The 12,117-nt window shown below is 40.4% G+C and overlaps 1 protein-coding gene across 1 annotated transcript; it reads left to right on the plus strand.

The window, feature by feature from the left end:
* The first annotated feature begins 11,332 nt into the window (after positions 1-11,332).
* LOC125360189 (late cornified envelope protein 1F-like) lies at positions 11,333-11,779 on the plus strand. Its single transcript, XM_048358221.1, has one exon. The coding sequence runs from the start codon at positions 11,333-11,335 to the stop codon at positions 11,777-11,779; it is 447 nt and encodes a 148-aa protein (XP_048214178.1).
* The last annotated feature ends 338 nt before the right edge of the window (positions 11,780-12,117 follow it).

A 12,117-nucleotide genomic window follows, 5' to 3' on the forward strand; every position in this document is an offset into this window, starting at 1 on the left:
TTGAGCTGTTGCCATTAAACTGTAGTATAAGAGAAAAATACATTTATATATTATAATATATTTATATATTACAATTATATTTATATAAGTATGTCTAGTATATAATTATAATCACATACTATAATTATACTATAACTATAATTATAAACACATACATTTATATATTCCCAATTAAAAATTATTGAATTACATGAATACAAATTATTCATGTATGAAAGAGCAACATTTGGGAAATTTGGAAGAGATGGTAGGTTGAAAATGATCTCAGACATTCAGAAGATTAAAACAACTGATATACACATATATTCTACAAATTATTAGGAAAGAACTTGAAATTAATGGACATAAGATAAGCAGGCAATACAAAATGTTATACTTATGAATGGCTAGGAAATGCATCCAAAGCAGAGAAAAAAATCAGGACTTATTGTTATTTTATCAAGTGCAAATATCCATAGTAAGTAGGCAAAAAAACGAAACCTACAAACCAAGAATGGATATGGGAAGAAAATACTACTATGATGGCAACATTGGTTGAATCGGTGATTAAAATAAAGACTATGTATACTGAAGTACTTAAGTACCTAAAGAGAAAAGGTACAGCACAAATATGGTAACATTTAAAGTGCAATTAATAAATATTTTTATTTCTTCAGTAATGAATTAGCTTTGGCTTTGTGTACCATCATTACCTTTTAAACATTTAAATTGTTTAAACATTTTGATTCTTTCGTAATAACATCTCAAAACCAGCACATTGCACCTGGCCTCAGTAGCGCACAGCTGTAATCTTACCTACTCCTGAGGCTGAGATCTGAGGATTATGGTTCAAAGCCAGCCCAGGCAGTGAAGTCCATGAGGTTCTTATTTCCAATTAATCTCTAAAAAGAGTCAAAGTGGAGCTGTGTGGCTCAAGTGTCAGAGTGCTAGCATTGAGCATAAAAGCTTAGGGACATCGCCCAGGCCCTGAGTTCAAGCCCCAGGAGTAGGGCACACAATCCTAGCACACAGTACAACTCTATAAAGATCTTTTTCTTTATGTCCATGTTTTATAGCCTTTTGTTTACCTTAAATTTTTTCACTTTTTTTTTTTACATTTACAACGTTGTTGTTAAAAACGAAGACATAAATGTGCTCATTTATCAAGGCCTCTGCAGAATCAGAATCATCAATATGGCTGTGTTCCATCAACTCATCTTGACCCACTGGAAGGTCTTTAAGACATCAACATCTCGGGGCTGGGGATATAGCCTAGTGGCAAGAGTGCCTGCCTCGGATACGCGAGGCCCTAGGTTCGATTCCCCAGCACCACATATACAGAAAACGGCCAGAAGCGGCGCTGTGGCTCAAGTGGCAGAGTGCTAGCCTTGAGCGGGAAGAAGCCAGGGACAGTGCTCAGGCCCTGAGTCCAAGGCCCAGGACTGGCAAAAAAAAAAAAAAAAAAAAAAAAAGACATCAACATCAATGGGCCATCCTCTCCCCTCACAGCTATGACTTCTGCTCTCTGGTTTCCTCCCAATGGAACAGTGTGAGGCTGTTCTTGAGATGCCCTTGATGTGTTCCTTGGTGTGTTCTTTTTAAAAAAAAAAATCATATATTTCTTGTAAGTAGATAATGCCCCAAGAACATTCCTTTTTCTTAGTGAAACTGATTTTTTTGTTGGGCTTCACATTTTCAAGCCTTTGAAGGAGTTTGTTTAGGCCTGCAGAAACTGCTACTAATTTCTCTTCAGGGAATATTACTTTTTCCCTAAGATTTCTTCTCTCTCTTTTCCTGCAGTGGCTTCCTCTCTTGCATCTTCTTAGCTCTGTTTCTTCTTCCACTTCCAACAAATTTCTATCAGTCAGTTCTTCAGGAACCACCTCTGGGAGCTCCTCAGTGTCATGCCACGTCACACTCTGGTTAACCTACTTTGTCCTCCCAACCATGGCCTTGTTGATGTATGCAACCACACCATCCTTAGCAAACGACTTGAAGTCATGGTTAACTTCCTGAAGGCCTTCTTCCAGATGTCACTCATACACTGCTTGAGAATGATGCCACCCCAAGCCTCATCAAAGTTAACCCTTCCAGTATTGCATCAGCGTCTTTTCAGTGTCATCCAGATGCTTTCAAGATGGCCATAATTCCTAATCTATGGGGTGGATCTAAAAGGTTCTGTTTGGAGGGAGAATTACTAAGAAGATCACGAATGAAAGGTGGATGAATGGAATAATTATCAACAAGAATCAAGATCTTGAAAAGGATGCTATTTTTCAAATACATGTGTCTCCATTTCCCTGGAATAGCAACTCAGGAAGGCATCCTGGAAGAGGAGTTGGCTCAGGCCTGACTTGGTGTGCTTCCTGAAGGTTAGCCCTGGGTGTGAGCTTACTGACATGCTTGAAGGCATTGGGCTCCCTGGGCCAGATCACAAAAGGTTTCCTTTTTTGTTTTGTTTTGCTGTTGTTGTTGTTGTTTTTTATAATTCTTTCAATAAAAACCTAGAAACCTGGCTTTGAAGTGGCCTCCAACAGATGAATTTCCTTTTAGGCATTCATTTCTGCAATTCGTGAAGTTTTATTCATATTGAAGATGTGTTCTCCACATTAGTCTAACTTGAGTCTCCAAAAAATTCCTCAACTGCCTTCACATCCATACTCTTACTCTATTGTTCTACACTGCGTAATTCAATTCATTATCATATATATACATATGTGTATGTATGCATATATTTTTGCTTTGTCTGTGGTTGTCATAGTGCTAAGAAGACTGAGCTTCTGTGTGTCATATTTAACCCAGGACATTGGAAGTTTCTCCACATTCACAACCTTCTCAAACTTATTTTACATTTCTTGAATGAAGCAAGTCTTGCCACTTTGTCCATGTTCTTCAAGATTGTCCTGATGGTGGAATCAGACTTGCCTGAGTAGCAAGCAGTGACCATCATGGGTGCCTCACTGTTGTCCTTGGGAGCTTTTAGTTTTGTCTCCAGGTCCATCACTGAACATAATCTCTTACTCGCAACATTAGTTGTGGATTTTGTGTTTAGGTGTCATGATGAGCACTGAATTAGACACAAGACAAAATGATGCGATCTAGAGACATAGTAAACAAGAAGGACACAAGGAAGGGAAAGAGGAAGGAGGGAAGGAGGGAGGGAAGAAGGAAAAAAGAAAAGAAAGAGGTACAAGTGCCTTGTGCATATTTTTAATAGTCTGTGGGAAAAGCACTGCTAGCTATTCACAGACAGGAATTCCAGTTCCGGTGTAATTCTAGTCTTACATGTAAGTAAACTTCTGTCTCTCTGCAAGCTACAACAGTGTTTGCACTTTATCTACCTCTCCGAGATACCATGTATAATGTTAAAGATGTTTTGCTATAAGGGATATCAGTGGGAAGACTGGCAAAACTTGAATGACTGCAGAGACACATAGTACAGAAAAATGAATAGGAATGACACTCAGCCAACACAAGAGGACATTCTGATTTCCAGTTTTATTGTTTTATATAATTCTGGGATTGAAAAGAGAGTAAGTTGCAGAAGGACACAAACACATGCAGCCTCACATATGGCACACGAGATTAATACAGGTGTTTGGGGTAAATATTTGGGCTCCCAGATTCCAAGCCAGAGGATCCTCTAGGTTTAAGCTCAGCCATCACCAAGATCTCTCAGCAAAAGGGCCAGGCCAAGCAGCAGAAGGACACATAGACATTTGTTGCTTCCCTAGCTTGCTTCTCCAGGTTCAGGGTGCCCTTCCACAGCAGCCCCAAGACTGCTGGCTGCTTCCCCCTCCACAACAACTGGAGCTCCCTGAGGGCGGGCTGCAGCAGCCGGAGCTCTGTGGTCTGTGGCAATGGGACCTGTGGTGACTGTGGTGACTCAGGCAGCCGCCGCCACCCCCAGAGCTGCAGCAGCCCCCAGAGCTGGAACCACAGCAGCCCCCAGAGCCAAGGCTACAGCAGGAAGAGATGGGAAGACACTTAGGGGGACACTTTGGGGGGCACTTGGGAGTGGGGCACTTGGGAGGGTACTTGGGGGTGCACTTGGGAGGGGGCTGGCACTACTGCTGGCTCTGCTGGCAGGACATGCTGTTAGCTGGGCGTTCAGGAGCCGAGGGATAATCAGACCCAAGTCAGATCAAGACATCGAGGTCACTTTTTCTTTCCATCCTATTCTAGTTCCTTCATATTGATAAACTAAGTATAGCTCTAGATCATTAATCTCTGGGCATTGACATATCACTAACAGCTTAGAAATGTTGGGCACCATACATAGAAACAACATGCTATACTTACAGATTTTCTTTTTTATTTTTTTATTTTATTTATTTATTTTTTTTTTTTGGCCAGTCCTGGGCCTTGGACTCAGGGCCTGAGCACTGTCCCTGGCTTCTTCCCGCTCAAGGCTAGCACTCTGCCACTTGAGCCACAGCGCCGCTTCTGGCCGTTTTCTGTATATGTGGTGCTGGGGAATCGAACCTAGGGCCTCGTGTATCCGAGGCAGGCACTCTTGCCACTAGGCTATATCCCCAGCCCATATACTTACAGATTTTCAAGAAAATATGAAGAGTTGTCAACAGAGAATTGTAGTTATTCCATTTGCAATTCCAGTAACTAAAACTTAGCCCCAAGTGTTTCTTTACCCTGCCTTTGAAAGCTGTTAGAGTTTATGAAGAAAAGGACTAATTTTCCCCCCATGGAAATCTGCATTCCTTAGTGACCATTTTATGCAGGATTCAAAAGCAAGTAGATTCTTCTACAAATAAGTAATGAGAAAAATTACTACAAACATACAGCTTTGTGCCTTTTACTGCTTGCGACTCCTAAATAAATAAGTATATTATCGTCACTGACTGACCAGAGCATGATTGGTTTGGCCACATGCAACAGTGAGCAGTAACAGTAACATAGCAAGGCATCTGTTAAAAATTCAGAGCTAAAATCTATTCTCCAATGAGTATTTTAGTTAATCTTATAGGAATCAGCTCCTTATAATTAAATCCATAGAATAAATTAGGAAAAAAAGAGTAAGAAGTCAGTTTTGGGTGCCTATATATTAGATATGAAACTATTTGATTTGTTCTGTTTAACAGTTGTATCATGTTAATGATTTTGCTTCATACAGTTAATGAAACATCAAATATTTTTGGTAGACTTTTTTTTGCAAGTGAGAATATGCTAGGTAGATTGGCTTTGTTATTTTGTTAAAAGAATTTTTCTAGGTCTAGTTAACTCATGGAATCTGTTGAATAAAACCATTATGATAATCTCTTTAAAAAAAGAGATGTTAGGCACCATCTCCTTTGAGTCTCCAAGTTTTTGAAGATATTGAAGAGTTACTATATCTTTTACAAAGAAAGAAATCTAGTCAATAAACTATACGTTAAAAAATCTGCCCAAATTTAGCAACCTGTAAATGACTTTTCCTCACCTTATCACCTAGACCCAAAGACCTCTCTAGATTAGAAATCTAGAGAATGTAAGTATTTTCCTAAAGAAAATGAATGGTTTTCTTTTTGTCCTATAAAAATCTCAGGTCAGCACGAACCATAAATCTCCCTGGTGACTGGATGATATCTCTGGCTTCCTCCATTTGGGAAAAAGTGGAGAACAAGCTTTGTCTATGCAGACAAGCAATTACAGCACAGGCTCCTTGCTTGGCTCTGTTGTTCTGTTAGTTTCAGCCTCACACTAATATTTTGGTACAGTTATTTTTAGCTTCTCCTATATGATGTCTTAAAGACCTTCCCAATTCCAGTTGGGTTCACAGATATATGGGTTGCTAAAAGCCCCTGGCAAAGCCTCTTATCCTTTCTCTGGGCGTTGAGAATGATTATCTCCAGCTCAGCTCTGCAAGGAGGGTCACAGTGTTGCTTCAAATGTCAACCCATTTTCAAACCGTCCTAGTGACGCCTGGTGTCCTGGGCTTCAGTCTCCTGCAACCTTGGGGCCCAGTCCACTGGAGATGATTGGGTACAGCATATAGGCACCCTTGTCTAATTCTGCTTCTCTGGCCTGTGCATGGCCTCCCTTTGTCTTCCTTCCTGATGCCACTGTTCCTGTCCATGCGGCCCTCAGTCTTCTCCAGCTTCCCTTCCTGTTCTGGTCCAAGAATCCCTGGGAGGAAGCCACTGCTGCCATTCCCAGGGGACACTTACGGAGGTCACAGGAATCACGTGGTCTGTGAGCACCCGGGAAGGTGAGTGAATGGCCATGCTCCGATCTTGGGCTCTTTTATATCCTGGCCCTGGATGCTGCCCCAGCATGTGAAACCAGCATGGGAGGCTCTGCCTCCTGATACCACATGTTGCTGTGTCAGATGATGACTAAAGGTTCTTCGAAGGTTCTTCACATGCCTTCCTCCACGGGGCTCAGTGTAGCAGATCTCAGCTTACAAATGGGAGAAGGGTGGGAGAATTCCGAACAGTCCCTGCTTTGTTCTCCCAGGAAAATAACTATCTTGCTTAATTTGGGGAGATTGAGTTCCCAGCCTTAATATTACACCTTGAATCCTAGTTCAGTGACTCTAGAAAACTTGGCTTCGACTGAGTTTCACAGAATCCTCTGTCTTACATGTTGAGTGTATGTGTTTGTGTATGTGTGTGAATATGTGTGTACATGTGTCTTTGTATATTATAACAATGAATGAATTGGTTACAGCCTAGAGAGATTCACGGTTCTAATGACTATTTCTTTTTTTTTTTTATTAACTGTATTTTTTTGTCTTTTCTTTTTTGGTACTGGGGATCCGACCCAGGACATTGCACTTGCTAGGCAAGCGCTTTGCCAGTGAGCTACATCCCAGCCCATGTCTATTTCTTTTATGACCTTATTTATGTGTTTTTTTTTTGCTTCTAGCTTTATAATAAAGATACTATAAAATAATTAAATATGTCAGCCAATGATATAATTCAAAGAAAGTTCCTGAAGTTTCTAGCATGATATATATACATATATATATAATAACTTCCAACATATTTAAAAAAATCTATAGATGTTAAGAAAAACACACCCAGTTAGAAAGTATGATACCTTAAAAATAGTTTTAATTATGGAGTGATGAAGTCGTATAGAGGAGACAGATTTCTTGATCATTAAATCTGGGTGAAAACTTAGATTTTCCAGGGTTATGTGGCTGAGTTTTAGTGAGTTTCACAGATGAGAAAGGGGAAAGGAGGAAGAGACTAAAGTCATATAAATCTATATAAATCACATTGCCTGGTGTGATAAACCAAGGGAGACATCCCTACTGGAGTAAACACAAGTGAGTGTTTAAAACAGAAGCATCTCACATTTATTTCTTTATCTTTCATAAGTTTTTCTCAATTGCTCCTTCCTTAGTCCATTAAGAATTCCATTCAATTGTCTGTGTAAACAAAAGCTTTTCTTGAAAGAAAAATTGCAATGTCACACTTTGAAGAGAAACAGATTTATTTACCTCTGGGCATATAACTTCTTCAATTTGTACTTTTTCCAGTCTGATTACAAGAAATTCTCATGGATCCTGAAGCTGGTTCTCATGTTCATACATCCCTAATCAACTCCTAAAGGAGGGTGTGCGTTCGGTGGGTAATCAGTTGAAAATACAATTTATTGATGTTGGCACTGAGTTTACTTTATATGTGAGGTAAGCCAATGGCTGGAATTCTATGAGACAGATTGTAACATACTCTTCTTCTCATCCTGAAGTAATCTACCACTGGATTATGTGACTATGGTTCATCCTTATTGCAAAGGGTGTGTTTCATGGAAGGATGGTCAAGATATTGGTTACTCAACACACACTGGTAGTTCTGATCCAGAAGCCTAGCCCATACATTCCAACGATGATGAGGATTAGAGGCCAATCTGTCCATGCCTCTGTTGCCACAAAGAGCAGCAGCATTCAAACCGTCAATTAATGTGATATTGGTTTAGGCAATAAGGGGCTGGTGTGGTTAAAGCAATAGAGTTCCTGACTAGCAAGTATGAGGCCCCATTACTACATAAAAATAAAAACAAGTGATGTTTAAAATAACAAAAATGTACAATGTCAAAAATGTATTTTTGGTGTAAAATATTTAAAATTTATTAAAAGGCATATAGAAGGCTAAATAGATATATGTTGGATGGATGGAAAATAAACTAGTGGTAAGACTGAACAATCCTTTACAAATTAAAACATGTTTAATGAGATTTCAGCAGTATTTAAATGTCTTGTCTTGCTTTGTCTTCCTTTTGTATGACACTAAAAATTGACTCTAATGTTTACATGAAAGAGAAAAAAATCTAATAAACACCAAGACAATCTTTTTTAAATCTTGTTTAATTCAGTTGTAATTTATTATCAAAACTTTCATCCACTCATTTCTTTTTTGATTGTTATTATAAAGGTCATACACAGAGGGGTTACAATTATATAAGCAGGAAAAAGAATATATTTCTTTTTGGACAGTGTCCCCCGCTTCCCTTGCTCTCTCTCAGTTTTTCCCTCCTGTCCCCACTCATGAGTTGTATAGTTCGTTTTCAACATAATGCCTAGTGAGCACCACTGCTGCATTTGTTCACCCTCTGTCCTACCGTTTCTATTCTCACCTCTCCTCCCAAAGACTGATAGACAAACAAAATAAAAAGAATAGAAAACTAAAACAAGGAAGAAAAAGCCGCTTGTTTCCATTTCCTGGAGTTCATTTTGATAAATATTATTCTTTGTGATCAGATGCACATAAACATTGTGCCTTTGTATTCTTCCTGTAAAAGTGTACTCCTTTAGTCTCACTATTAATGCCTAGAGCTCTGTAGAATTTATCATATCTTGATGTATTTTAGATCTAGTTTCTGCATATGAGAGAAAGCATATGCCCTTTGTCTCTCTGAGCTTACATCAAGAGAGTCTTAATAGATAATGATGACTATGTGATATATCTTATAGGTGACTATACATCTATTGTAATTAAGGCAGCAAGATATTCTCATGTGGGTAGACAAACTGGTAACAAAAAGTTTCTGTTCAATTTATCAGTCTGAAAAATATGTGGTTATTATTACTGGGAGAATGTAGAATATTTGATTATAATGCTGAGACAATTGAGTATCCTTTAGGAGAAACATTAAAGCAAACATAAAATGCCCCAAAATTCCTTTCTGCATTGAATAAAGACTTTAAATAGGTACAATAATTTTCCAACTTTCTCATGAAAACCTTGTAAACAGATTTTGAACACATGGATAGTTAGGATCTCTTAACATTTGAAAACTATAAATAGTATAGTGCTTGCCACAGAAATTTAACTATGTTAAAAAATAAAACACTCATTCACTAGATACCACCCTGATAAAAGAAACAACAAATTGCATTATAAAAATGACATTCACAGAACACTGTCAGTATTCACAACAAAACAGCAATGTGTTAGTGAAAAAGGACAAACAGAAAAATCAATCTTAGGAAAAGAACAAACAAGTCATAGAAGAGGGAATCCTAACTGCCAATAAAGGTATAACTAGATATTTGTGATCAAAGGAGGGAAATATACACTAAGATAAATACTGTGGAGACATTGAATTAGCATTGGGAAGATAATAAATGAATTGATTGTTTATTTTAAAAGGCAATTGGTAATTTTCTATAGTGTTAGTTAAGAAAATGAGATAAATGTTAATGTTGGAAAAATGGAAGCACAAGGGAAATGACTTGGAAAACACAAATTTTCAGGATATTTTGGGAAAAGAAAATGGAAACACATATGTTACAAATTGTAAGAGATAACTAAAACAATATTTCCAAATACCTTTTATGATTTTGCTTCAGGGCATAGAGGAAGGTCCAAAGGGTAGAATGAATTCTACTTTTTAGAGGCTATGGGGTATTTATTTACATAGGAATATGTATATATTTTTACTGTATATAAAAGCAATAATCCTTTGTTCTCTCCTTTTATATTGATTGGGCACCACAGACATTGTTGGAATACAATCTGGCTTTATTAAAACTTAACTTTAGTTTTTTTTTAAAGAAAGGAATTGATGAGGGCTGATGCTCCAAGAATGGGTGGTGGGACCCCACAGGGCCTGGCAACTTCCAGGAAGAGCAGTGTGGGAAATCATGGCACGGGTTATCTATTTCACACCACCCAACCCCAAACTCAGAGCAGCTTCCTTGAGCTCTGTCGAGAGAGGCAGATGAGAAGCATCCTGTCATCACCAGTCACCAGCCTCTGTGGGCGTCAGGTGGCCGGGCCTCCATGCCCAGGCTCTGTCTCACAGGCTGGGTCAGAGCTCTAGGCCAGGATAAAAAGGCCCAGGGCCAGAGCATCTCCATCCACTCACCTCCTGAGGTGCCCACGGACCCTGTGCTTCCTGTGACCTTGGTAAGTTCACTGGGAATAGAATGGAGGGAGGCTCAGACTGGGGTGGGAAGAGAGGCTTGAAGCCACTGTAGAGAATGGCATAGTGCTGGCCTCCATATAAACAAAGGAAGCAGTCTCAGGAGGACTGAGGAACCAGACAATGAAGACAAGTGGGAACCTAAGAAGGGAATCTGTACTTGTGACTTAGGTGTTCTAGAGGGGGAAAAAGTTCTGTGTTGATTGATGGTCTGAAGGCATTGTAACATCTTTACTGTCAATGACCTATCATTGCTGTCAGAATGAGATGTTTGCATTTGAAAGATAACTGTCCTTTTCTGACAAGTTCCTGTGAGAATAGTGGTTCTGAGTTGGTATGGAGGCACCACAGCTGGCTTGTTAACTTATGAAGAGGAATGGGTTTAAAGAGCAGACACAATCAAAGTCTCACCCTGAGATAATGCTTTGAGCCTGTTGTCTGCTGAGAATATCAGAACACTAGACTCAGTTACCAAGATGTTAATTCCAACTTAACTCAAACTTCTTTCCTGTTCACTTTGCAATTCTATATTCTATGTCCCTATGGGACAAAACTATATAGGAAATCCTTTCAAGAGGAAGAGATTATTTTCCCTAATGAAATGACTGGATTGTTAGATAGCTTCCCAGATTGTTTTGGTGATTCATGTGTATGACAGGAATAGAATGTCTTCATTACATGCTCTGTGCTTTATTATGCAAACTTTTATTTGACATCTTTTGACCTTAATGGTCTAATCTCTTTTAAAAAGTTAAAAATACGTAATGATTGTATAAGTAAGAACATGTGAGAATTTGTCCAATATTTAAAAATAATGGATAATAAGTGATCATTTATATGGAATGACACTTGAACAGTTGGTTCAAATAAAGGGTTAGAAACCAAGCTGAAATGACAAGCAAGGGTAAGAGAAGATTGTCTCTGGGTCCTGAGTCTGACTTGTCTTTGACATTCCTCAGCTCCTGAACCCCTGCCTGCCGAGATGTCCTGCCAGCAGAGCCAGCAGCAGTGCCAGCCCCCTCCCAAGTGCACCCCCAAGTGTCCTCCCAAGTGTCCCGCCCCCAAGTGCCCCCCAAAGTGTCCCCCGAAGTGTCCTCCCGTCTCCTCCTGCTGTAGCCTTGGCTCTGGGGGCTGCTGCGGCTCCAGCTCTGGGGGTGGTGGCTGCTGCAGCTCTGGGGGCTGCTGTGGCTCCAGCTCTGGGGGTGGCGGCTGCTGCCTGAGCCACCACAGGCCTCGCCGATCTCTCCGACGCAGACACCAGAGCTCTGGCTGCTGTAGCAGTGGCGGTGGCAGCAGCTGCTGTGGCAGTGGTGGTGGCAGCAGCTGCTGTAGCAGTGGTGGCAGCAGCTGCTGTGGTAGCAGCGGTGGTGGCAGCAGCTGCTGTGGTAGCAGCGGTGGCAGTAGCCAGCAGTCTGGAGGCTGCTGCTGACCTGAACCATGAGGACCTCAGACAAGCAATTCAGGAGGAACCTATGTGCAGAAGCCCCGCCCCAGGCAGCTGCTCTTCCTCCCTTCTCCTCCCTGTGTGCTCCATGTCCTGGGCTCTGGGGTGCTGAAATCTTCCTTTGGGGGTTCTGAATTTTTCTTCTGGTGCCCAGGCCTCTTCTCCTGTGCTACAGAATAATAAAGTCTTCCCTACTGAGCCTCATCAGAGTCTGGCTTGTTTTTTCCACCATCATCTCTACAAGGGTGTGTGAACAGCTATAGTAGCTCCATCTTGCCCTGGCTGGGACAGACGCAGGCTCAGGCGTGTGGGTCCAGTGGTTG

This window comes from Perognathus longimembris, chromosome 11 (genome assembly GCF_023159225.1).
Source record: "Perognathus longimembris pacificus isolate PPM17 chromosome 11, ASM2315922v1, whole genome shotgun sequence".
Classification (NCBI taxonomy): domain Eukaryota; kingdom Metazoa; phylum Chordata; class Mammalia; order Rodentia; family Heteromyidae; genus Perognathus; species Perognathus longimembris.